The 25,638-nt window shown below is 50.3% G+C and overlaps 3 protein-coding genes across 9 annotated transcripts in view; 2 read left to right on the top strand and 1 right to left on the bottom strand.

The window, feature by feature from the left end:
* The window catches only part of PPP2R3A (protein phosphatase 2 regulatory subunit B''alpha), a 56,358-nt gene extending 50,133 nt beyond the window's left edge, over positions 1-6,225 (bottom strand). For 2 of the 3 annotated variants that reach the window (XR_007903687.1, XM_051782386.1), the window contains exons 1-2: positions 4,633-6,225; positions 4,084-4,335 (exon numbers count right to left, since the gene is read on the bottom strand). The gene's annotated coding sequence lies outside the window, so the exon portion shown is untranslated. Of the gene's footprint in view, positions 1-2,356; positions 2,496-4,083; positions 4,336-4,632 lie in introns of those variants that run through there. The other variant, XM_051782387.1, reaches the window with a different exon arrangement.
* Positions 6,226-6,869: 644 nt separating this feature from the next.
* On the top strand, positions 6,870-15,900 carry DBR1 (debranching RNA lariats 1). The gene is made up of 8 exons (XM_051782447.1): positions 6,870-7,104; positions 7,175-7,299; positions 7,570-7,650; positions 9,248-9,333; positions 10,557-10,781; positions 11,628-11,708; positions 12,854-12,999; positions 13,511-15,900. Exons 1-8 carry the CDS (start codon positions 6,908-6,910, stop codon positions 14,187-14,189), a joined length of 1,620 nt encoding a protein of 539 aa, XP_051638407.1. The 5' UTR covers positions 6,870-6,907; the 3' UTR covers positions 14,190-15,900.
* Positions 15,901-17,561: 1,661 nt separating this feature from the next.
* The window catches only part of ARMC8 (armadillo repeat containing 8), a 63,214-nt gene continuing 55,137 nt past the window's right edge, over positions 17,562-25,638 (top strand). For 3 of the 5 annotated variants that reach the window (XM_051782416.1, XM_051782414.1, XM_051782413.1), the window contains exons 1-2: positions 17,562-17,722; positions 19,328-19,404. In XM_051782416.1, the coding sequence (XP_051638376.1) occupies positions 17,678-17,722; positions 19,328-19,404 (122 nt within the window). In that variant the 5' untranslated portion in view covers positions 17,562-17,677. Of the gene's footprint in view, positions 17,723-19,327; positions 19,405-20,538; positions 20,618-25,638 lie in introns of those variants that run through there. The other 2 variants (XM_051782415.1, XM_051782417.1) reach the window with 2 other exon arrangements.

Here is a 25,638-nt window from a genome sequence, read left to right as displayed (position 1 = left end):
ACCCAGGGACAGAAGCAGCAGAGGAAATACAGCAGTGAAGTCTGGTAGAAGAATCTTGTCCCTTAACACACATGACAACAGTTCTTTATGACAGGACTCAACTACCTTAACTGTGGATGAGAAAATTCCCTTCCTCCCACAGTTCTACTTTACTGTCCAGTTTCTGACAGAATTGGAGCGCAGGATCTAAGCTCTAATTTAGCCTTCAGAAAAGTTCATTGTAACAGGAGAAAGCCTGGTCTTATGGGGAAGAACAGCACACAGGCATTTAAGTCAAACCAGTCCTGGAAAACATTTACACAACGAAGGCAAAACAACCTCTGTCCTGCATCAGGAGGTACCAAGTTCAGAGTTACCTGCAGTCAGGTTTCCTGTGTAATTCAAGGGGGAACAAGTTCCCTCATGGAGAACTGTCCTCACTAAAACCAAAAAAACAACCAACCAACATTCACCCCACCCCTCAGAAGAAAGGGAAAACAAATTCCACTGTGCAGCATCATATTTATACCTCCAGGGCTACCAGCAGCGAGCGTCAGACCGCAGGGCTCCACCACAGAGCTTTCTGAGCTGCCTGAACCACATTATTCATCACCTGCTCCACAGGTTGCAGCTGAAGGAAATGAAGTGGATGCTTTTGCAGTGAATCTCTGCAGTGTTTGGCAGTCACACGTTGGTCAGCTGTAATTTGAGGCACTTTGCCCGCAGCTACCTTTAACATTGCACCTCGGTGCAAGTTAGCAGCACAAAATAATGCGACACATGACAGCGGTTGCAAAGGTCTAGGTAATGGAAACTGGCCTTGAGCCAGCAGGGAACTTCGACTTTTCTCTTTCATTTTATATTAAGGCAAATATAAATCAGCTGCAACTGATACACACTGTTACCATTTCAAGATACACAAACAGCGGGGAAAAAACCAAGCAGCCCACCACTGTCTCTTGCTTCGACTTCTCAGTATGCAGCAGACATTAAATACATAATTTTGCAGAACTAAAAGAAGTCTAACAGTACTGACCATCTCCTCAAAGTTCTTAGGAAAACAGCTTCTCCACACACAACCTGTGTGAGCAGATCTACCAAGTTTGGGAGATTCAGAAGGAATAATCAAGAGAAGAGGTGGCTATTTTCAGTAAGTGCTTGGAAGATTTATCTCCCGAAGCAGGCATCACATCATGTGGCCTAAAGGCATGAGACCACCACCAAGGAAAATGTACCCAGCCTTGCAGGCAGCACTTCAATAGCAAACAGCCTGGGGACTACCTGCCTCTTGGATCCCTCCCTAGCCTGCATTTACTGGGAAGATGGGAGCACAAAACAGCACATCTCCCAGGGTTTCCTTCTTCAGCATGAAAAACAGAGGTAATATAATTAGTCTGAAGCTTAAAAATATTTACGTTACTCGAGACCAGTGGAGTCTGATGACCTGCAGAGAGAATTACTCCAGCAGGAACACCTCCTTCATAAATCATTCCATTTGTTACTCAATCTCAGTTTTACAAGGTTATGCTCAAATTAATCTTGAATTCATCTGCCCGTGAAACAAGGAGTCTTGCAGCCAAAGCTGTTCCCTTTCCTGCTCACGAAGAAATACTTCGGGGAAAAAAATTAAATCCTACTTTCGCGACCGCATAGTCATTCACAACTGCACTGAGGACAATCGCAGGTCCAGCTCGCAGGAGCGGTCCCAAAACCAGCACAGCCCGAGGAGGGGTGATCCTTCAGCGGCGTTACCTCCGCCGACACAGCCACCGGCACCGCGGGACACGCCGGGCTGGGAACGCGCTGGGCTCGAAAGCCGCTGCGCCTCAGCCCTTGGGGAAAACTCTCCCGGGACCGTGCCCAGCCCCGGCCTCTCCACCCGGCGGAGCGCCGGGGTCTGTGGGGCGAGCGGCACCGCCTCACGCGGGTCCCGGCACCGCCGCGCCCGCAGCCCCCCGGGACACCCCGATGGACCCTCCCGGGACACGGCGACGGACCCTCCCGGGACACCCCGACAATCCCCCAGGGACACCCCGACAGACCCTCAGGGACACGGCGACGGACCCTCCCGGGACACCCCGACAATCCCCCAGGGACACCCCGACAGACCCTCAGGGACACCGCGACGGACCCTCCGGGGACACCGCGACGGACCCTCCGGGGACACCCCGACGGACCCTCCCGGGACACCCCGAGAGCCGCTCCCGGACTCGGCAGCGCCACTCCCGCGCCGGCTCCTCACCGACCGACACCGCCCCGGGGCCCCCCGCGCGGGCCCTGAGGGGACCCCGACCCACGGCCGCCCCTCCGCCCCGATCCCCGCTCCTCCTCCCCGAGCCCCCGGGTCCCTGATCCCCCGCCCCGGGCCCTCCGGTACCCGCGGCGGCAGCGCCCCGTCCCGTCCCATGCCGAGCCGACCCGCCGCTCCCGCCGCTGGGCGCGCTCCGCCGCCCGCTCTGGCCGCCCCTTCCGCACGGCCGGGCCCGCCCAGAGCCGCGGAGCGGGAGCGGGAGGAGGAGGAGCAGGGGCTGGGGAGAAGGAGAAGGAGGAGGAGGAGGAGGAGGAGGAGGAGGGGAGGGGTCCCGCCTCAGCGAGCCCCCGGCTCCCTCTCTCCCTCACCGCCGGTCCCCCGCCTCAGCCCCGGCCTGCGGTTCGCCAGCCACCGCGGACTGTGGTTTTTATTTTCCCCTCATGAAATCCACCAACGATTACAGAATCGTAGAATCCTCAAGGTTGGAAGAGACCTTCATGATCATCCAGTCCAACCATCAACCCAGCACTGCCACCGTAACCCCTAAACCACCAAACCACATCGCCCAGCACCAGATCCAGACGCCTCTTTAACACCCGCAGGGATTGTGACTCCACCGCCTCCCTGGGCAGCCCACTCCAATGCCTGACCATCCTAACAGGGAAAATTTTTTTCTGATACTTTACCTGAATCCCCCCTGTCTTAGTTTGAGGCCATTTCCTCGGTCTCTCTCCCTGCAGGCACGGCAGAAGGGACGGGCCCCCACCTCAGCACACCGTGCTGTCAGGGAGCTGAGGTCACCCCTGAGCCTCCTCTTCTCCAGACTGAACAGCCCCAGCTCCCTCGGCTGCTCCTCATAAGACTTGTTTTCCCTTCCACAAGCCTTGTTGCCCTTCACTGGACAGGCTCCAGCCCCTCAGCATCCTTTTTGAAATGAGGGGCCCAGAGCTGAACGCAGGACTGGTGCAAGTTTACTGAGGGTCGCTTCATCTCTTTTGCTCCAGCGGATTTCTAGCCCTCATGGGCCATCAGTGGTGCCCTCTGGCAAAGCAGCTTCCTCAGGGAAAAGGTACAAATAAGAGGGAGAAGAGCTCTGTTGGTGCAGCTGGAAGGGGGAGGCAGCTGCAGCGCCAGTGCCTCAGCCCAAAGCAGGCCCTGTGTTGGCAGCGTGTGTTCCTGCACTGCAGATTGGATCGTGTTGCAATTATCAGACACGATCTGTGGAGGAGGCGCCCAGAGGTACCTGAACACTGCTGCAGGTGAGCCCTGTGATATTCAGTCCAACCTTGTGGAGCTTTTTCCTAAGACAGCTCCCAATTTATCTGGCTGCAGCAGCCTCTCCCTTCAGTCACACACACACTGATCTGCCACCCCATATGCCCTCATGGGGCATCTCCAAATCTCAGCTGGAACACTTGCACCTACATTATATCTCCCTCTCTTTCACAAACACTGTCTCCCAGCGCTTCTCCTTGTACCTCCCTTGTCCCACGCTGTCCCTCCCCAAAAGTCAAATACAGATGCCTCCCTTTTGCTGCACCTCTTCATTTTAGGATTGTCTAAATGTGCTAGAAATCTTTTAGTATATTCTAAAAACACCAGAAAACACCTGACAGAAAAGTCTTCAAAAGCTCCTCTCATTCCATTCTCAGAGGATGAGGGAAACAACCCTGTCATCCACAGCCCCTTAGAATGCCTTTCATTCTTCCTCATTTCCCTGGAGAGGAAAACTGAACTACTTCAATGACACTAAATTATCACAGTTGACTCAGGAAAAAACCATTACTCACTGGTCATTGTAGGCAGGCAACAGCCAAAAGGGCAAATACCTCCTACCCAAGCAGTGCACTGACCTGAGCCTGTTTCGTGGGACTCCTCCCTTCTTGGCCTCCCAGTTGCTTCCCCTGCCGTGCAGGACAGGATGTGCACTTGGTCACTTTGGAGAAGTGCAGGTGCTCTGCTGCAGGACTGGACACCCAGGCACGAGACACATGCACGAGCACATCAGGGCAGGGGACTGTGACTGCAGAGCCAAACACACGTCAGTCATGCGGTGGAAGAGAGCTGTGCTTCAGTCACATGGGCTTTTAAACACTCCTGAAGGGCTGAACAAAATCACAATAACATAGTTAAGCATTAACTTGCTCTGACTTACCCTGTAAATAGTAGCATGGCTGATTCCCTTTGTGCTCTGGAAAGGACAGAGCGGTTTTGCTCAGTGAACACTGAGTTAAATTAAGGATGTTGAGATGCAACACGAGTAGTGTACAAATACAAAAATGCTACAATATAAAAGACCCTTATAGGCTTTATTGTGCACCAGTTCACTTGGGATAAGGAGCACATGGAGTATGAGAAATTAGACTGAGCTAACAAACTCAGGAATTACAGTGTCAGTTTACCTTGCCTGGCTGGGGATGAATTTGGGTAAGCAGGAGTCTCGGGAAGGCCCTTGAGCTGCTGTATCCTGGGTAAGGTGTTATCTTCCAGAGACTCACAGACCTTTTCTGTCTTTCACTTCTTCCTTTCGGGAAGTCTGAGACATGGCAAATGTGAGAGACTGCTGTTCTTCCCCAGGGAGCTGGAAATCTTTCCCAGGAGATGCACTGGACTGGCTGAGTTCTCACACTATGCCCAGGTGGGTCTCGGCAAGGTTATGAAAGAGCCAAAAGCACCCAGAACGCTCCTGTATATGCTTTTCCCTTGGAGACTTGTGGGGTTTGAAAGGCACAGGAACTTTCCCCTTCACTTGAGCTGAGCTTGGATGAGCCCCAAAGAACACAGAGTAACCCAACATTGTGAAATTATGAAATGTAGGAGACAACACTCATATTTTCTTAGTATCAAAAGAGAGGCCATTATATAATACTTGCTACAGTGGGGGAACAGGAATGTCTGCTTGGTTCCATGATTACAGGGGAGGCAGTAGCAAGTTAATGCTTAACTACGTCCTTGCGATTTTGTTCAATCCCTCAAAGACTTAAAAAAAACCCCAAACCAGTCTTGGAGTGGAATCTTGAAGTGGAAAAAGTCTGGAGAGGTTTTATTACATGACACACAGATACCACCCTGTGATCCAATCCACTGCCCTGCAAAAGGAGAAATCAGCGCTCTCCAAAGAGGGAGCCTGTCAGTCTGTGAGGAAAAGGGGAGATGCCTGATTGCTCACCCTGCCTCCTACGCCCTTGCCCTGGTGAAGTCACTGGCTGTTCCTGTCCTTGGGTGCTGCTAAATTCCAAGAAGCCAGTGCTTGGCTCTGCCAAAGCCACGCCTGCCTGATGCTGAGCTGGCAGGGCCAAGCACTGCGGGGATGGTGAATCCCTTGCAAACACCAACTGGACCTTTATCGGCACAAATGCCAGGTGGGAGCTGGCACAGCCACCACAGCCACTGCTTGTGCTGCTCTGCTGCTGCTCCACTGACACTCTGCTCCTGGTCTTTGAGACTGAAGCTCCTGCCGCTTCCTGCAGGGCAGTGCCTGGTGGGTGCTGTAGGGCCAGGGGAGCTGGGCAACTCCCCTTGTGCAGCCCCTGTACCTCTGCAGGGGCTCCTGCCCACTGCCAAGGGCACCTGAGGTCTGTACAACACCCCGGTGTGTGTGAGATGGGCCATTTTTAACTGGTTATGGACTGTGGGCTCATCACCGTGCCCAGGGTGAAGGTCCCACCTGCCAGTCACAGAAATCACTGAGGTTGGAAAAGACCTCTGAAACCAAGTCCACCCTGTGCCCTTGTCCCTCAGCCCAGAGCACTGAGTGCCACGTTCAGCTGTTCCTTGGACATCTCCAGGGGTGGGGACTCCACCACCTCCCTGGGCAGCCCCTTCCAGTGCCTGATCACCCTTTTTCTGTGAAGAAAGTGCCACAGAACGGATAAGGCTGGAAAGGACCAGCAGAGGTCACCGGGCAAGGCCCCCTAGAGCCCGGGGCACCCGGTGATGAAGGGGCTGGCCCAGGGAGCCGCGGTTGGGTCTCCCCGGGGGCAGTGGCTCCGGGGGCGGTGTCTCCCCCGCTCCGTTATGCCCCCGCCCTTCGTTGTGTCTCCCCGGGGGCGGTGGTTCCCCCCGTTCCATTGTGTCCCCCCCGCCCCGCCGTGTCCCCCTGTTCCATGGTGTCCCCCCATTCCATGGTGTCTCCCCTTTCCATGGTGTCCCCCTGTTCCATGGTGTCTCCCCGTTCCATGGTGTCTCCCCGCCCCGCCGTGTCCCCCCGTTCCATGGTGTCCCTCCGTTCCGCCGTGTCCCGCCGTGTCCCCCCCGTTCCATTGTGTTGCCCTCGTTCCACGGTGTCCCCCCCGTTCCGCCGTGTCCCCCCGTTTCATTTTGTCTCCCTGCCCCGCCGTGTCCCCCCCGCTCCACGGTGTCCCCCCCGTTCCACGGTGTCTCCCCCGCCCCGCCGTGTCCCCCCCGCTCCATGGTGTCCCCCCCGTCCCACGGTGTCTCCCCCGTTCCACGGTGTCCCCCCCGTTCCACTGTGTCCCCCCGCCCCGCCGTGTCCCCCCCGTTCCCCGGTGTCCCCCCCCCGTTCCCCGGTGTCCCTCCCGTTCCCCGGTGTCCCCCCTCCCCGCCGTGTCCCCGCCCCGGCTCCCCCGCGGTGTCGCCGTCCCGTGTGCCCGCACGGCGCAGGCGCGGCGGTGACGCGGAAGGGCCGCGCGGCGCGTGCCCGGAGCGGCGGCGGCGATGAAGGTGGCGGTGGCCGGGTGCTGCCACGGCGCCCTGGACAAGATGTACGAGACGCTGGAGCTGCTGCAGCGGCGGCACAACGTGCGGCCCGACCTGCTGCTGTGCTGCGGGGACTTCCAGGCGGTGCGCAACGAGGCGGACCTGCGCTGCATGGCCGTGCCGGCCAAGTACCGCCACATGCAGACCTTCTACCGGTGAGCGCCCGGCCCGGCCCGGCCTCGGCCCCGCGGGCCGGCCGGTGCAGCAGCTGCCGTGTCTCCGCAGGTACTACTCGGGAGAGAAGAAAGCGCCGGTGCTCACCGTGTTCATCGGCGGCAACCACGAGGCTTCCAACCACCTGCAGGAGCTGCCCTACGGCGGCTGGGTGGCCCCCAACATCTACTACCTGGGTAAGGGCCCTGCCCTCAGCCCCGGCCTGGACCCGGCCCTTTCCAGCCCCAGCCCGGACCCGGCCCTTTCCAGCCCCGGCCCGGCCCCACCGTGTCCCCTCCCGCCGTGTCCCTCCAGTCCCGACCCCGCCGTGTCCCCTCCCACCGTGTCCCCTCCAGCCGTGTCCCTCCAGTCCCGACCCCGCCGTGTCCCCTTATGCCGTGTCCCCTCCCGCCGTGTCCCCTCCCACCTCTGCCCTGTGTGAGCGGCCGCCGTCCCGTGTCCCGCAGGTTACGCGGGCGTGGTGCGGTTCCGCGGCGTGAGGATCGGCGGCATCTCGGGCATCTTCAAATCTCACGACTACCGGAAAGGTACCGGGACAGCGGGGAGGGAATGCCGTGGGGGTGGGTCTGTCTGTCCTCATCCCCGCTCCAGCTCTTGCACTGGAAACCTCTGCTGGCTCAATACCCAGTTTTTTTTTGGAGTTGATGATGAGTCGGTAGCTGCCCAGCGACCACAGCAGGAAGCAAGGGCACCTTTGGAGTGTTGTTGGAATAGTCTTGGTTGTTCCATGGCAGTGTCCTTTTAGCCTGCAGTGCAAGAGTCTTTGGTTTTCCTTGTGTTCCCAGTTTGACACTACATAAATGTCCTGTCCTGTCCTGAGTTTTAATGTCCATACATCCAGTTCCTTCTGGTTATACACACACATATGTGTGTATATTCGAGAGTTCTTCCTTGGAAGCGTGGCAAAAATCTTGTCACAGGTGATGCCCCGTGTCAGTGTTCTTTCTGATCTCAGCACATGCAAGAGTGATTGTGATTACTGTACAGTACTACCTTCAGTGACACGGGGCTTCAGAGAAGCTCTGCAGGTGGCTTTCAAGCTGCAGAGTACTGAACTAGTTTTCTAGAACATCTGATTCTGTCTAATACCTGTCAATGCTAATTAAATTTGTTGTTATCAAGCATACACTTTGTATGCCTAAATATTGCATGTGAGACAATAACCATGACTAGTAAGAAAGTATGTTTTCTGTGCATTCTTTAGAGTATGTAGGAGCTATGCTAGACTTTCAGGTTTCTTGTCCCAAGGCAAACCTGGAAACTCATCCCTTTGTCAGGGTTCGTGTTTGTGCTCCTGGAGTTTGTGGTGCCTGTGGGCTGTGACACGGATCTCTGAGCTGCTGCTGAACCTGTTAAGCTGTAGTTTGGTGGTGGGTGGCAGCACTCTTGAACAAACGTAGAAAATCACAGCCTCAGTGGCCTGAGTCAGGAGTCAGTTCTCATGTGGTGTTTTGTGATCTTTTAGTTTATGCCTCTTTCTGAGTTGTTACATCCTAATTTATGTTCCGACCACTGACCATTCACAGAGGCTTGCTCTGTGCTCTCATTGTGTCTAAGCCCAACTTCAGCATTTTCTCATCTCCCCAGTGTTCTTGTCCTGTGCCAGCACGTTTGCATGTGTAGCTGTGATATGACATGATACAGAAGTGTCATGGCTGTGCAGCAGACAGCTCTCCACATGTGGAATTGCACATGGCTGTGCAGTGTCACTGTGGGGGTACTGAGGCTGTTATCTCACCTCAGAGCTGCAAAACCTCATAAATCTTTCTACCAGGAGTTATTTGTTTCCAACAGGTCCTGGCTTTTGAGTATTGGAGTCAAATTCCTGGGTTTTGTTTCCACACCGAATGACTCTGTTTTCTATATTTGTGAAAATGAGACACACAGTGGAAGAAGTGCCCATTATTGTAGGCACATTTTTACAACATATTTGCCTCACACATAAAAGATTGGCAGCCTGTTGGTGTATGCTGTGTGCAAAGGAAATCCAGTGTCTGCTTTGATTACTGCCAGCCTTGTATTTGGGGTGCTCTGGGTGCCTGTGTGACCCCAAAATGCTGCCTTGCCAGCAGTGTAGGAGGGAACTGCTGTTTCAGGCAACTACTCTTGTTTTCCCTGTTTCAGGCCACTTTGAGTGCCCCCCATACAACCAGCAAACAATTAGAAGTGCTTACCATGTGAGGAACATTGAAGTCTTCAAACTCAAACAGGTTAGTGAAATTCCTGGGTTTTTTGAACAGCGATAAATAGTTCTCATTCATTTGGAAGTGAGAAGTTACAGCTGCTCTGACCAAGTGTGCAGTTGGATAGCAAATCTTGCCAGCAACTCTCAGCTGCTTTGGGCAGACCATTTTATGTTGGATGTTGTTCCACTGTTGTTCCTGCTGAGTATCTCCCCCAATGCTTTGTGTAACAGTGCAAATTTGGTGTGAATCAGACACAGACAGGAATGATTTTTTTGTGGTTTTTTTTTGAATTGGATAAAACTCAGTGGAAGGTACTCCAGTGATACCCCTCTGTTCCAGCTTTACCTTAGCTTTAGGAAGGTGGATGCTACCTTATCTAATATCCAAGGTGGTTGGTACAAAGTTAACTGTTCAAAATTGAACCAGCTAAACGAGCTGATCCCAAATCCCCATGGTTTAAGTATTTTTGACTCCAGGGTGAGAAATTCAAAGGACAGTTTCACTTTATTTTTGAGCTCTTGCCTACTCTCTGCTGTGTCACAGGGCCACTCTATTTGGCTGAGGTTGTGGTGTAAATACATGTCTTTATAAGCACCTTGTGAAGGGTTGTCCAGGTTGCAGTTGCACACTGAAGTGCTCAGTGGCTACAGGGGTGCTGAACACAGAGTGAAGGTTTGGTTTGTTGCTAAGAGGTTGATGCGTTTCACTCGAAGTTTCTTGTTGCTTGGACTCAGGTTTCATCTAGAGGTGGGTTCTGATACAACTGAGGGAAATGTTAAACCAAGACATGCTTTAAGATGTTGATTAGATCTGAGGGATGCTTCCTTTGAGGAGGAATACTGTGCTCAGCCATTATCCCTTTTAAACAAAGCTTTTAACAATTTCATGAGGAAGAAGATGCCTTGGATTGTGGGCAGAGAACTTGCTCTACAGCTGTAGTTCCCCCTGAGTGCCTGACTCTTATGGTGATGATGTGATCTCTTTTCTCAGGCAGTACAAAACACAGCTGACTATCCCAAGAAAGTGTAGAACAAACCATGGACATTAGAGTCCCTTTGCAGCTCCAGAGGCCACCTGCAGGGTGGGGCTGGGCAGTGTATTCCCTGGCTTTGGAAGGGAGGCTGTTGGTCCCAGCTGGCTCTGTGTTGGTCTGAGGGGGAACGTGTGACATGTGTTCACCTTGTGCTGTGGGATTCCTGACTCCCATATCACATGTGCTGTTTGTACCCTGTGTGTTTGGCTGACAGCTGAAGCGTCCCATGGATATATTCATGTCCCACGACTGGCCCAGGAGCATTTACCACTATGGGAACAAGAAACAGCTCCTCAAAATGAAATCCTTCTTCCGCCAAGAAGTGGAGAGCAACACTCTGGGGAACCCTGCTGCCTCTGAGCTCCTGCAGCACCTCAAACCCACCTACTGGTTCTCAGCACATCTGCACGTTAAATTCGCAGCTTTCATGCAGCATGAGGTAAAGGGGGAAAGGCAGTGAAGAATGTGTGTGTCCCAGACACAGGTTAGAATTCCAGTGCAAGTCATCAGGGCCAGAAAAGCAACTGCTTAACGGTTTTTGTTGTTAAAACTCGGCTTAAGCCACAAAAAAATTAAGTGGTGTTAAGACTACTAATTTATGTAACTTAAAGAGATGTTATAAATCAGGGATCAGGGGTGTAACTCCCTCAATCTTCTTCAAGGACAGCATGAAATAGCTCATGTTACTGCTGTTGAAATATGTTAATTTAACTTACAGGAAAGCATTCTCTTTCCAGCTCTGTTGGGGAAGGAGACTACTTCAAAATAAGGTGATAGAGGAGCCACTGAAGAGTGTGGTTACCTGGGGGGCAGGGCACCTGTAAGACTTGGCAGGTGGGGTTGCCTGGTGGCCTGGGTTAAGCCAAAACCCAGCCTCTGTAGTTGAAACAGTTATTCCTGAAAGTGGTGGGACCTCCTGTTCCTGTTTGCAAGTTATTTGGGTGGAAAAATGTAACTCTAGATCTTGCAGGCTCAGCAAGTCTGTTTTAATTTGGTTACAGTTTTCCTTTTTGCTCCAAGGCTGGCTGTCCTCAGCCTTAGGGACGAAAGGTGGCTCTTGCTTTATCTTGCTCTCACCTTCATCCAGCTTCCTGGGTGACTCCCAGGGAAATCTGTCCTCCTCTTTGTCCCTTCATCCCTTTCTTATAAACCCAAGCTATGTTTCTATTTCTGAAAGTATTTTTCCTGCAGAAGTTATGCCTGTAAACCTGTCTATACAACTTGTTTAGAATGGTCAGATTTCACAGAACTGCTAATGACTGTGTGTACACCATTTGTTTCCTAGACAAGCTCCAAAGAAGAGCTGCCAAAAGCAACCAAGTTTCTGGCTCTGGATAAATGCCTGCCACACAGAGACTTCCTGCAGGTGATGGACATGTGCACTGGGTTTTCACAGTCAGTATTTCACTTGTCTGGGCTGCTACTGCTGTGCTTGGATATCAGCTGGAGAATAGTGCTGATCAGTTTTAAAGAAAGTAGGAATGGGGGATATGTGGAATGGTCTTTGCATAATTTTGTCCTGAAATAAGCAGACCTCGGGTCTTGTCGTGCAGGTGCAGCATTTGCTTATCCCTACCATCTCCTTTCACCTTGGAAAAATAACTTGACTTATATGGATGAGTCTAAAATTCCTTGCTGTGAGAGGGAGCCCCTGACAGCTCTTCTTCAAATGCAGTCAAGTGTTTTATGAGTCTGAAAGTAGCTTTAGTTGATCAGCTTAAAGGGAAGGTGGTTCGTTCTCTGTGCTTTGGGCATGTGCTGGGATCCATTTGCCCCAGGAGCTACCTCTGAAGATAGGAGAGAGCGTGAGGATGGGCTTTTGCTGTGCAAGGGGTCACTGGGGTGCTAGTCCAGACTTAAAATCCTGTACCAAAACTGATCTGGGTTAGTACTACCTCCAACAGCGTGGTGATGCCCCTGCCTGTAACTCTGTTTTAAAACGCATCTTTTGTTATGTTTTTTTGTTCTAAACTGCCTTAAAAGGTGGAATTACTTTATGGATCATTTAAAATCAGAGTCTGACCGGTGCTTTGACTAAACCAAACACTTTGATTTGGGTTAATGTCACTGAAGACAAATTTCAATCCATCAGCGGCTGAAAGAGTTTAAAACCAATTCCTGTTAATTGCTGTGTGTCCATGCAGCAGAATAACCATTGCCATCAATTCTTGATGGGTATGTGAATTTAAGAGTAGGTAAATTCAATTCTAAGTTGCATAACTGCACAGTTGCTGGCAGGAGGGAGGGAGGGTGTTCTGCTTTCTATTTGCTGTAAGCTAAAATTCAGAAATGCCTTTTTTACTGTTGTTGATTGTCCTTTTTTAGCCCCTTCTGGTCTAAACCTGTAGGTGGGGCTTGAGAGGACTTGTTTGGTTGAGACCCCTAGCTCAGTGTACTTTAAACTTTCTTAAAACTCTGCAGGGTGAAAGTAACAAAACTTTAATGAGTTTCTGATGTCAAGAGAAATAACTCTGTAATTTCTCTCGTTGTTATTGTCTGTGTTGTGAGCAGATAATAGATGTGGAGCACGATCCTAACGCGGGTGACTCCCTGGAGTATGATGCCGAGTGGATCGCAGTGCTCAAGGCCACCAACAGCCTGGTTAATGTGACTCAGTGCTCCTGGAACATGCCTGAAAAGAATGGCCTCCATGCCAAGTAAGTTGCCTGCAAAGCAGAGAGGAAAGTGGGATTTTTTTTTTTTTGCTGGACTGGAGGTAAAGTTGTGTCAGAGCTGTGTTTGTGTCCTGCAGCCTGTTGTGCCTGCAGGACTTGCTGAATGCCTCGGGAAGCAAAGGGCATGCTAAGAGCTGTACTCTGGAGCAAGCAGCTTCCTTCCCGCTCTTCCTGGGCTGTTAGTTTTGTTTTGCAAACTCAGGTACCAGCACTGGAGGGACAGAGAATACCCCGTGGCTGATCATCCTGCCAGACAGATTGTGAGGCTGAAAATCAGGCTGGGTCATGGGGGTGGGCTGACATAACACACAAATCCTTGGTGGGGAGGGGGGAATCTCAGTGCTGACCAAAGGAAACCGAAAACTTCCCTGAAAAGATCACCTGAGAAATGAGGTGTCTGTTGTGGGCTGGATTCATAGCCTCTCCTTTGCAGTGGGAACAGGCAGTGCCTTTGGACCAGCTGCACTTGTTTGAACTCTCTGCACTTTTTTAGGTGGGATTACAGCGCGACCGACGAAGCCATCAAAGAGGTGTTAGAAGAGCTGAACCACAACCTCACAATTCCCTCTAACTTCACCTTGACAGCTGCTTGTTATGATCCCAGCAAGCCCCAGAAAAACATGCAGCCAGTTCATACCATCAATCCTCAGACCACCGAGTTCTGCGCCCAGTTTGGCCTCACTGACATCAACGACAGGATCCAGCAGGCGAAGGAAGAGGGCTCAGGACGGGGTGAATATGAAGAGGAGGAGGAGGAGGAGGAGATGGACAGCACTGGGTCAGCAGAGGAGCCCAGTGAATATACCACAGATAACTCTGGCCTTTCCTCCATCAATCCAGATGAGATAATGCTGGATGAAGAAGGTGGCGATGAAGACTTGAGTACGTGCTCTGTAGATCCTTCCCCTGATCACCCCCCCGAGTTCTCCACGAGCTTCTCCGACATCCGGATCATGCCAGATTCCATGGCGGTGTCCTCCGATGATGCCATGGACTCCAACAACGAGGATCTGGAGAAGTCTGCTGGGAGTAAGCAGGGGGAGGAGAAGAGCTCCACTGAGAGACCGTTGAAGCGCACGGGGGGTGATGAGAACGGGAACAGCGGCGTTAAAAAGATTAAGAGGAGGAATCAAGCCATCTATGCTGCAGAGGAGGAAGATAAAACAGATTAGCACTTCCTGTGATGGATAACTAAGTTCTCTGCCAGCCTTTCTGTGGGAAGGTGGGGAGAACTGGTGGACTGCTCGTGCTTTTAATGTTAACGTGATCTTATTCGTTTACTTTCTTAAGCTCAAGGGGCTGGATGTACCTCTCACAGGGAAGATGATTTATCTGGGTTAAACATGGAAGTCAGAAGCAGACTTTTCCAACAAAGTACTTTGACAAAGGATCTAAAGCCTATCTGTCACTCAGTTTTGCTTCAGTCCCTGGTTATTGTGTATGCTCCATATGTTCAGCTGTACAGCTCTGCAAGAGTCACTGTGCTTGTCTAACAAGAACTTAGAATGTAGCCCAGGCCCAAGTGAGAGGATGTCTGACTTACAAGACTGAATGATTTGATTTTATTGCTTTTGTCTTGTTTTATACTGAACTTTTAATACAAAGTAGCACACAAAATAGCTCTATGAATTACATTTGGAAATAGAATTCCCAGGATAACGAAACAGCAATAGAAGAATGAAGATTTTTTTTTTTTTTCTGGTCATAGTCATGCCATAGAAAAACTTCATGGTTGTAAACAAAACTGTGTATTGTCCTGAATTGCTTTTAATTAGAGTTTTGGTAGGGAACCAAGTCTCTTGATTTGGAGGATGACGGTTTTATGGGGACCATGGCAAAGTGCATCTCTGTTCTTAGAACCTCATTTGTGTTCTGTTTCTTAAGACTTGAGAACAATGTCTTAAAACACAAGTAGTTGGGAAGAACAGCTCCCTAAATGTGGGCATCACCACTGTCCTGGCTCTTACTGATTACTAATTAAGGCTGTGCTGTTCATACAAGGTGGTGGATGTTTTTAAGTTGCCTGAGGCAGTGACACCCACCGTGATCATCAGCCTCCCTTTTCACCTGTCACTTCTTTTCAGTAGCTGTAACTTGCTGAACTCTTAGGGCTGGATTTGGAATCTTCCAAAGCACCTTCATAACCTTCAGCTGAGAATAGAGACCCTCTTGGAAGATTTCTTACTGCTTTTCTTTCCCCTGAATTGTTAGCAATCAAATTACACTCCTTTGGCCTGAAAGGCTGTGAGGATAACAAAACTTCCCCAGTTCATGGCAGTGACAGTGTTTTCAAGCAGATGTCATTACACTCCTTTCTGCCAGTGTCTTCTGGTGTTCTGGGCTGAGCTTTTGGAGTCCAGACTTCCCCACAACTGTGCTGCCCTTGGCAGCAGAAGTAGCTCCTGTGCTTTCCCCCTCCAAGGCACGGGGAGTGTGAGGGGAAGAAGGAACTGGACAGGGAGCAGTGAGTGCAATGGATTGGTGAGTGAGTTCTGTAGCAGGGAAACACTTTGAGCTCAAGACTTCTGTCTTTAAAGCCACTTCCATGTCTGGGATCCACCTTGGTTCCTCTCCTGTCAGCAGTTCACTATGAGAACTAAAGGTGTATAAGTATTCAAGGGCTTGAAAAGGGCAAAATTAAAGCTCCCTCAGTTCAGTTACCAGCTCCTCTGTCAGAGCAGCCCCAAAGAGCTGTACTGAGGGGTGAGGAGAACCTGGGAGTGTTTGGGGTGACCCTCAGGGTGTGTAAAGTAGCTCTGAACTGTCAGATAAGGTGCTGAAGGTAGTTGAGTCTCCTTAAGGGTCCTGGGTCTGCAGTGCTGAAATCTGAATCGTGCCTCGTGATCTGAACACTATAATGGAATAAAGTATTTTAAGGATAAATTGTGTTGTGGACTCCAAAGCCTCCCGAGGACCCTGAGCGTGGTGTGGAGCTCTCAGGTTCTCTGCACTGAGTGGAACGTGTGTCTTACATGGAATAGACTTTTCAGTCTGATTTCTTATGCTTTTAAAGTTGTTCTGTTGTGTCTTGTCCCACATCCCCCCCTTCTGATAAATATGTTTAGGCTCTTTAGAAAGCAGGAGACTTGTACAAGGTACAGTACTGATTTTTGAACCTTTTCAGGATTTTTTTATTAAGTATTTCAGCATCCACTGAGCAGAGTGCAGCTGGTAAATACAGTTACCATACATTTTTTGGAGTATGAATCATCTCTGATCTCTAGAGCTACCAGTTGTCCACACCCTCTTTGCAGTTTGCAGTGTCCTCCCCTACCTTGCTCTCATCCCTTATGGATTTTCCCTGCTGGCAAGCTCTTCTGCTGCATGAAGATTTCCATTGAAGCTCTGAGCTGTTCCAGTAAAGGCCAAATACTTCAAAAAGTATATAAAACTCTAGGGAAGGCTGACAACTTGAAATTGGCTTTTAAGACCCAGAGCCTCTAGTCCTCTTTAGAAAGAAGCTTTAGAGTCTCTTTGAAAAGTTTTGACTTTTGAAATTTTGGCGAGAAACCTCTGTAAAGTGTTTCTCTGTCAGACCCTTGTACTGCAGATTTTTCGGTGTATGACTTTTGCACTTAATTCAAAACTGTATGTGCTGTTTATTAGTGCTTGAGAAAAATGTTCACCTGTTCCATTCCAGGCCAGCACACAGGTATTTTCAGAGCATGACACTGATCTACTCAGAGGAAAACAAAAAGAGAAATAGCCTTTTTTTCACAAGTGGAGTATTTTTTTAAATTAAAGCTATTAAAGTCACCTTGTGGCTGCACCCTGAAGTGTGTTTATTGAGTTCCCATTATCTCCTGCAGTCTCTAACAGCTGGAGAAACTCTGTGTACCTGGGAAGAGCAAAAGGTGAGACACGTGAACCTGAGCTGTGGTGTTTTTACTGGGTTTTTTTTGTGTTTTTACTGTCCTGCCCCCCATTTAGTTCTGACTTGGGGTTGATATCCCCATATCCCCATACCTCAAGTGGGGAAATACAGGGGCCGATACAAACCCAGTCCATCCTGTGGAGCTGTACAGCCACTCTGAGGGAAGCCGTGGGGTCCCGGGGGTGTTTCTGCGAAAAGCAAACTCAAAACCAAACAAATCAAAGAGGGCGACAAAAGCAATGACAAAAAAGGGAACCCAAACCATTTATGTGCGGCAGAGGATGGGAATGGGCGGGTTGGGCTCGGACTCCGCTCGGGTTCGGCTCGACTTGGGCTCAGGCCCCGCTCGGCTCCTTTCGGCTCGGCGGGGCTCGGGTTCGGCTCTGTTCGGCTCCTTTCGGCTCGGCGGGGCTCGGGTTCGGCTCCTTTCGGCTCCTTTCGGCTCGGCGGGGCTCGGGTTCGGCTCTGTTCGGCTCCTCTCGGCTCCGCAGGGCTCGGGCTCGTCTCCGTTCGACTCCCGGCGGAGGCCGCGCCCTGTCCCCCCGCCGCGCGTGCGCAGAGCGCGCGCCGGCCCGCACGCGGCTGCCCGCGCGGGGCGCATGCGCGGAGCGGCGGCAGCGGGGGCTCGGCGGGGCCGATTCGCTGGGCCCGCCCCGTCCCCGCGGCCCCGGCCCGGCCCCGCGCCCGCCCCGACCCGCCGGACCCGCCCCGCCCGCCCGCTCCGCCATGAGCGCGGCCTGAGCCCGCCGCCAGCCCGCCCCAGGCGCCGCGGGCCGCTCCGCCAAGATGGCGTGTGTCCTGGAGGCGCCGCTCCGCATGAGCGTCCTGTCGGTGAGTGCCGGGCCCGCTGACCTTGGCCCCGGGGCCGGGCCCGCTCTGCCCGCCGGGGCCGCGCTCCTTCCCCTCAGCGCCCCGAGCCGGGGCGGGTTTGCTCCCCCGAGCGACCCGGGCCGGGGCTGCGGAGCTGTGTCGTTACCGTGGCACGGCCCGGGCTCGGCGGCTCCCGCGGGCCGCCCGTGCCCGGGGTGCGGAGCGGGGCAGGGGCTCCCTGTGCCCGCCCGCCCTGCCCGGCCGGGCGCGGCTCTCCCCCGGGGCCGCGGGGGGCTCCGGCAGCCCCCGGCACAGCCCGAGCGGTCCCGGGCTGTGCGGCAGGAACGGTGCGGAAGGCACAGCCGGGTGCTGCTGCCCGCGCTGGGGGTCGGGGCTTTTGCTTTTTCTCCCCCCCAAATTCGCCTGGACACGAACGCCTTTCTGCGTGCTGCGGACCTTGTAGCTGGTGGTGTTGAGAGTCAGGGTATTTTAGAAACAGCTGTGGGGTCTCTGAAGTCCTAAAAACTTCTGCCTACAAATACATGGGTCAGACAGCTCAAAGCTGTTCCGAAAAATATTGTCTTTCGTTGCACGATGGAAGTTTATCTGTAGGGTTTATGTGGCACAATTTAATGGTACTCCTGGAGACAAAGGAGCCCTGCTGTCTCTGGATGACTCTCCTCTGCTAGGTGAGACCAGAGGCAAGGAGCTGCTGCTGCCTCTGACATCGGGGTGGGGAAGCAGGAGCAGAGGCAGTCCCTAAGCAGACACTTGCAAAAGCAAGGAAGAGTTCTCAATTCCCTTATAGCTTCTCTCAAGGAAAACTCCTAAAGAAAAACTGGGAAAGGCTTAATAAAAAGTGAGCTGGCAAGAAGAAGAAGAGGTGAGATAATGGAAGCACAGCCTGGCACGTGTTCATGAGAACCTGCAGGGAAAATTCCCTTCCCCTTTCCCACCCTTGTTTTTTGGAACGCTTTCCATCTCCAACCTTGGATCTTCTCAAAAGGAATAGCAAATCATTAGTGCATAAATGTGTAGCTTACAAGCATGGTCCTGTTGCTGGGAAGAGTTTGCTTTGTCTTCTGAAGCGCTGTGGGAATGCTGTGGGGAATATTGTGGAGAATATTGTCCTGCTGTCCCCACTGCAGTTGTGTGGGGCAGGCTCTGAAATGTGTAGGTATGTTACAGAAAAAAGTCTTCTTACCAGCTTCCCTGTTTTGGAGAGGTTGTGGGTATGTGTCTTGAGCAACATCAACTGCTCCTAGAAACTTTTTCTTTCAGGAATTCATATTTATTCAGTATAGTAATTAAACATAATAAAACTCCAATTCGAGGCAGTGCTGATAATGCAGCTCATAAATAGCTCTTGTTACCTTGCTCTGACACCGTGTTGTTATCTACATTAAGCACCTCATCTTCCCTGAATCACACCTGAACACAGGGTTAATCCCTGGGTGGATGTTGCCCAGCAGTAACACGCGTCACATTTAAATGTCATTCTGTAGGTTTGCTGCCTCTTGCCTGAGCGGTTTTGTGGAGCCGCTGCTGCATAAGCCATTCCTGTTCTCCTGCCTTTCTCTGAGTTGATATAAACTGTTGCCATTGCTGTTTGTTTTCTCTCTGCAGGAGGTCACAGCCAGCAGCCGCCACTATGTCGACAGATTGTTTGACCTCGACCCCCAGAAAGTCCTGCAAGGTGTCATGTAAGTCATTGGAACACCCCTGGGCTCTTGGTTGTGTGTAGGCAGGGGGTACTTGATCCCACTGGAGCTGTAGGGCAGGGGCAGGAAGCTCTTCTTGTCTTTTTTTTGAGAAATCTAGTTGGCAGATCTTAATGCCAACATGGTAGTATTGCTGTAGGGATGGACAGTTTTGATACAGACTCTCTGTAGGGCATATGGGTCATAATGCAGCTTCCCAGTTGCCAAAAATGAGGTTTAACATTCTGTGAACGTTGACAAACTTTTTTGCATACACTTCTTCCTTTTGGCCACCTTTTGCTCCTCTTCCAGGTCTGTTGAGATCCTTTTCTCTTCCTCCACTGCTGAGTCAGTGTATTTGCCTCTTACTCTTCCCCTGCTGCCCTGCCTCAGTGTTGGCTTTTATTTTTTTAATGCTTGGCTTCTGTCTCACCATGGGAACTGCAAGCTGAAAGAAAATGCTTCCAGAGAAATTAATTTGGATGCAAATTATATTTCAGTACTTCTGTTGCATGCCAGTGGTCAGGGGCAGTGACTGAGAGAGTGAGGGAAGGACTTGTCCTGCTGCAAAGGTCTGGTTGTTTCCTTGCTGTCCCTGGGCTATGAGCTTTCCATCAGAGCCACACAGCCATGTGGCAAACGAGTCCCTGCCTGGGACTGACTTCTGGTGGTGAAACAGGACCTTTTTGGGCTTACCAGTAACTTGCTGGCTGTGCCTGTCTAGGAAAATGCCAGGAAACATCAAAGGACCGAGTGGATCAGAAAGCCAAGGATATTGGTTGTGTTGCTTAGCACAACCTGAGGCGTTTTCCAGTAGCAGATGAAAACAGTTATTCCAAAAGGTGCCCCAGGGCAACATATCAGAATTCATGTCCCCTTAAAATAGGTGAAAAACACGACAGACATGAAAATGTCCTAGAAACGTCCTTGGTTGAAATACCCCCTTAGCTGTACAAAACTTGTGATGCCCTCCCATAGCTCTGTGCAGGTTCTTAACTCTGCTGCAGGAGAGTCTGGTTTTGCTCCCACCCCTTGGCCTTCCTAGTCCACTCCTGCAGGGGCTGGTGGGGTGGTCCTGGGGCGAGGATGTGTCTCATCCAGTGTCCCAGTGGGGTGACTGAGCCCCTCTTTTCTCCTTGGCAGATGCTCTGAGCCCTGGCTGGCGCTCCCTCCCTGCTCTCCTTTCTTTTCAAAGGACTGGAACCCACAACCCTTGGTAATCCCTTCCCTATCTTTTGATGTGTTATTCATACCTTTTGAAGTTTAACTGATTTCCCAGAAACAGGAAGTTTTAGGCGGCATCTTTGTCTCAGTTAACATCTGAAATTCTTCATCTTGTCCGTGAGTGTCAGTGGATTCTATGCTGAGATGCTTTTCTTGTATTTAAAGACAAGAAAATACCAATTTATTTCGTAATATCTTTCACTGGGCAGATTTGGATGGTGAAACTGTGTTTGTGCTGCTCTGGTTGGAATCTCCATTGTGGGAGTGTGTCTTTGCTGACTCTGAGCCAGTCCTGTGTGGCAGATGTGGTGTTTTCAGGATATTGCTGGGTGGGTGTGAAACAGTCCAATTAAGGGAAATGTATATAAAAAATAGAATTTAGAGTAGCGTGTGTATTAAACATTTCTGTCAGCCCAGGGTTCTCTTTGGGCAGAGAAATACTGCTTTTCCCTGCTTCCTTTGACTTCAGGGTGCCTGCAGAGGTGTTGAATTTGGGATGAACTGATGTTTGGGGTGGAGTAGAGCAGGATTTCAGTTCTTCCAAAGTGCCTCTCAGAAGCTTTATCAGCTATGCTGCATCCTTTGCAGAAAGTCTTTGTTTCCTAAGATGTGCTGGTTTCTTTTCCTGCATCCTGGCTGGAAATACTGATGACCTAGATTTTTTATTTTGATTGATGGAACTGTATGAATATCAAGCATCAGAAAATAGACTGTTGTAAGAGGCTTTGTTTCTGCAGATTGTCTTCAGTTACAATAGTCCTGTTTTTAATATGCTTGAATGAATAACTTGGGTTTGGGGCCTTTTTTTAATTGCATCCTTGTAATTTTAATGAAACCCAACTTCTGAATGAGCTTTGATAAAGGTAAGATGTAGCTAAATGCTTCTTGAACTTGAAAATCATGCCAATCCAGTTTTCATCTTGTAACTTGAGAAAGCTTTAATTACATATTCTGGAGGTATTTAAATGATCAGAATCTCTTCTTTTCCTCTCTTTCCCATGAATTTTCAGAGAGGTGGTGTTCAGATTCTCCTTTGTCCAGACAGTGAAGCTTCACCTGGCTGGGAAATTTTTCCTTTTCCTCCTAATGGGAAAACAGAACCCTGTTGTCTGGTACTGCTGCCTGTAGTTCTATTGATCTCATTTAAAAATGCCAGGTTTCCTGCAGAACTTCTGTTCACATCACTTGTACCACGTTCAGTTGGGTGTTGATAGTGGGTAGGAAGGGGAGAATTTGGAGTACCTGCCAGTAAATCCTGAATTTGAGCTCAGGGTTTGGAACCCTGAGGTTCCTACAGGGGTGACCCCTGCCTTTGACAGCACCTGGCAGGGAACCAAAGTGTTCAGGGCCCCTCTCCATACCCACACCTGTGTGGCTGTGTGTACCCACCTTCTCTTGACTGTCTCTGTAGATGAGCAGATTAATACAGTAGTTTCCTTCTGTAAACGTGAACCCTACATTGTGGCCATGCTTATGCTTGAGAGGTCTGTAGGGTTTGCTTTGTGACTCCTGAGGTGCTCCTCTAACCCTTCATCTTGTTGTACAGCTCAGATTCCCTGCAGGGAGCTCTGAGTGCACAGTGCAAGGTCAGCACTGTGTCAGGTGTGCAGCTCTCAGGGCACTCGCTGGGGGCAGGTACTGCAGGGTCTCTCTGGGCTTCCCTGAAATGTTTGCTCTTATTGGCAGAGGAGCAGAGCTCTGGAAATCTGTGTTGTTAGGAGAGCTTCATTTGCCCCAAGGTGGTTCCTGCAACATCGTCCTGTTCTTTGCAGTGGGGCAGTATTTATATATTGTTTTAGAAACAATTCTGGGTTGTGATCCTTAGGCTGCCATTTGCTTTTCACCTGATCTTAAGCTCAGGACCACGTTGTTTAGATGCAAGACTGATACCTAGTTTTGCCCTCTAATTTATTTGCTGGCTGGGGGCTTTTTTGAGAGACATTTTGTCATGCTTACACTTAGCCCGGTGCCTTCAAAGTGGCAATCTGTCACTTTGTGGAGAGCTGTGTGATCCTGTCTCAAGGCTGAGTTTGAAAGGAGAATTCTTTCTGACAAATCTGGCTGCTCAAGGTCCCAACTGTTTCTCATCAGGCTGTTCCTCAGCAGTCACAAGGTGTCATCTTATACAACTTGTAAATCATCGTGTTTGTGGTGCACTGAGAATTCCTTATGCTGCTGCTGTCCCTGTCCTTCATGGCCAGCAGGAGTTAGACAAGGATCTTCCAAACTTGTGTGAGGTTTTATTGCTCAGGACAGCGAAAGAAACATCCTGTGGAAATGGCACTTGGTACTGATAAACCACCTCAGACACTGTCTGTTCTCCATCCAGCTTGTATTATTTTTGTGTTCTTGGATTTGCCATGGCTGTTGCAGGCAGGATTGGGGTGGCAGTGTGGCACTGTCCTGTGTTTCTCAGCTGTGGCATTTGGAGGGAGCAGCAGTGCAGAGTTCACGTGTCTGCACGAAAACTGGGTGAATATAAGAGGCAACTTCATGGAGTGGGAAGAGAAGAAATTCCCATCTCAGTTCTAATGGAGCAACAGGTACCCCCTTTAGACAGCTGTGAAGAGGCTCCTTCTGCTTCTTGTTCATGTCTGTTAAACAAACCTTCTTTAACACTGTCATGAACAGCACTTGTTTCCACCCAGTGCATCCCAAACAGCTGCAGTGACACTCAGTCTGTAGGCTCTTCTGAGCCCAAATTTTCTGCAGGAGCTGGTTTTTTTTGCATGTTCCCTTGGCCCTGTGGAAACAGAGCAGCCCTTAGGGGGTTGTTGGTGTTACACTTTGCCCCTGTACATTTTGGGTCAGTTCTGTTGTCTCCCAGACACTGCACTGCAGTAAATGTGTGTTCTGCATGGAACTTGGAGGTGTCATTGGCTAAGAACAAGTGAGGGAGTTTTTGGAAGTGTTGTTTTTGTGCAGAGTCATTGGTGTGGGGAGGCTCCTGAGTGTAGTGTTGGTGCTCTGTGAACTGCAGGAGGGGCTCCTTGTGGCTGGAGCTGGGAAGGGTTTCTGTGGGCTGAGAATGTGACAGAAATCTGAGCGGGTTCAGGTGGTGCTGGGAGTATGGGTCGTGGTTTCTCCCTTTCAAGTGGTGAGCTGGGAAGGAAAGCTTTCCAAGGGGGAGAAGAGGAAATGGAGAGGCTGAAACATCATTGGGGAATTAAGCACTGCTCTGTGAAGAGGGGTTTTCCATAGAATGGGGTTTGTAGTCAGATGGAAAGATAGTGCAGAGGGGAGAAGGGAAGCTGCACATAAATCAGGTGTGTTCCTGTCACAGAACAAGGTACTCTCTCACTTTTGTGCTTTCTTTATAATGCAGGTAAAGGTGCAAATGCACAATTGCTTCTTCTGCAAGTAAATTGCTATGTATTGTAACTCCTGGACTGATATTTAGAGGTGGGCTAAGCTTCAGGAATACCTGTGACATTGGCCCAGCAATCTCCAGCCTGCAGGGCTGTTGAATATTTCAAACCTTGCAGTTACTGCTCTGAGCCTGGGAGAGAAGCCTGATGAGGATTGATCTCTTCAGTGCTGCCTTTCACGTGGAAGCCACTTTTCTCTGCAATCCCTCTCCACACCACCCTCAGAGTGCTGATACTGTTGCTGTGATGGTTTCAGGCTGTGAGTAGGATGAGGGAGGAAAAGCAGCTTTTGTCAGACTGGCTGGTGTAAATCAGGGAGTATTGGTCACACAAGTCCTGAGGTGGGACTTAGTGACAGACTTCCAGCTGAGCACAGCTGATGCTGCAAGTTATCTCTGAGATCTTAATAAAGGGAGTCTACCTTCCCTTTATTAATCTGTCAGACAAATGCAGAGGGGCTGCCTGCAAGGGAGGGCAGAATAGAGCAGCTGAGGGAGCAATAGTCCTTGTGCCCTTTGGGGTGTGTGGGATGTTGTTAAGGCTGAGCTCAGAGGATGAGCCTGAGGGATGTGTGCCACAGAATCAGCAGCACTGCTGAGTTTGTGATTCTTCATATTTGCAGTTTGGTTTTTTTGGTTCCAAGCTGCCAGTCCGAATTGATTGGAATCAGCACTAAAAAAAGTTGAATTTACTTGCTGTCCAAAAGAAGGTTATTTTCCATTTGCAGTATGGAACTTTCAGGCTGTAAAGGGTTGGCAATTCTAGTAATATGCACAGGACAGAATTCTGTTTACCAGTTAATTTCTCTACCAGATATTAAGCTGATTTCAGTATGTATGCTGTATTGCAGGTGCTGGGCTGATAATTTAAATGTGTTGAGATTTTTTTCTTTGGGAACTGTCAAGTAGCAGGAAGGCTAGCTGGGAAAATTACTTGTTAAAACATACTTCAAACATACATTGTCTGAAATGTCCAGAAACTCCAGAGTGAGGGAGTTTATTTGGATATAGATATTATGGGCTTTCTGTCCTGGTGAGCACTTAGTAACCCCATTTGGAAAATGAGACTGAAGCGTGTGGAGGCCAGTGCATCATCTTAGCTTATTTGGAGCTAAAAATCAGAGACTTTGCTTTGTGTCAGGGAGACTTTAGGTTATTATAATCTAATGGGTCATAGCTGTGTCAGATCAGCAGGGTTTGGGGATCCTGCAGGGAGTGCTGGCCCAAGGTACAGTGAGCAGTGTCAGACAGCATTCCAAGCTCACTTCCAGAGCAGCCAAGCAGGTGCTGCAGGGCCATTTTAAGGTATTTTCCTGTACTGAATGAAACTTTATAGTTCTCCACGTGGATGACTTGTGGTGGACAACATTCTGTAGATAATGAGTGGTGGGCTTAAAATGGGACAATGGACAAAAGTAACTTCCCATAAAGGGACAGTGCTATAAAAATGTGTATTACAGAGTGATTAGTGAAATTCATTTAATCTTTATTTCAGCTGTGGGAGATACTAGTGCTGAAGGCAGTACCATCCTGGGAAGGGAAATATCCTTGAAGGGAGGGAGACAGTAAGAAAAAAAGTAACACAGTTACTTGTATTTGGTGGTTTGGGTCATTCATCTGAGGCAGCAGTGGTGGAGGATGTTTTT

This window comes from Manacus candei, unplaced genomic scaffold, assembly GCF_025592945.1.
Source record: "Manacus candei isolate 608988 ecotype Guabito, Panama unplaced genomic scaffold, ASM2559294v1 h1tg000015l, whole genome shotgun sequence".
Classification (NCBI taxonomy): domain Eukaryota; kingdom Metazoa; phylum Chordata; class Aves; order Passeriformes; family Pipridae; genus Manacus; species Manacus candei.
Note: the sequence above shows the minus strand (reverse complement) of the source record. Positions and strands in the feature narration are given on the sequence as shown.

Bases quoted from the DNA above. Each gene is read 5' to 3' on its own strand.
- DBR1 (XM_051782447.1), top strand. From the start codon at position 6,908: ATGAAGGTGGCGGTGGCCGGGTGCTGCCACGGCGCCCTGGACAAGATG. The intron at 10,782-11,627 runs GTAAAGGGGGAA...TTTGTTTCCTAG, and splicing joins CAGCTTTCATGCAGCATGAG to ACAAGCTCCAAAGAAGAGCT. The intron at 11,709-12,853 runs GTGATGGACATG...TGTTGTGAGCAG, and splicing joins CACACAGAGACTTCCTGCAG to ATAATAGATGTGGAGCACGA.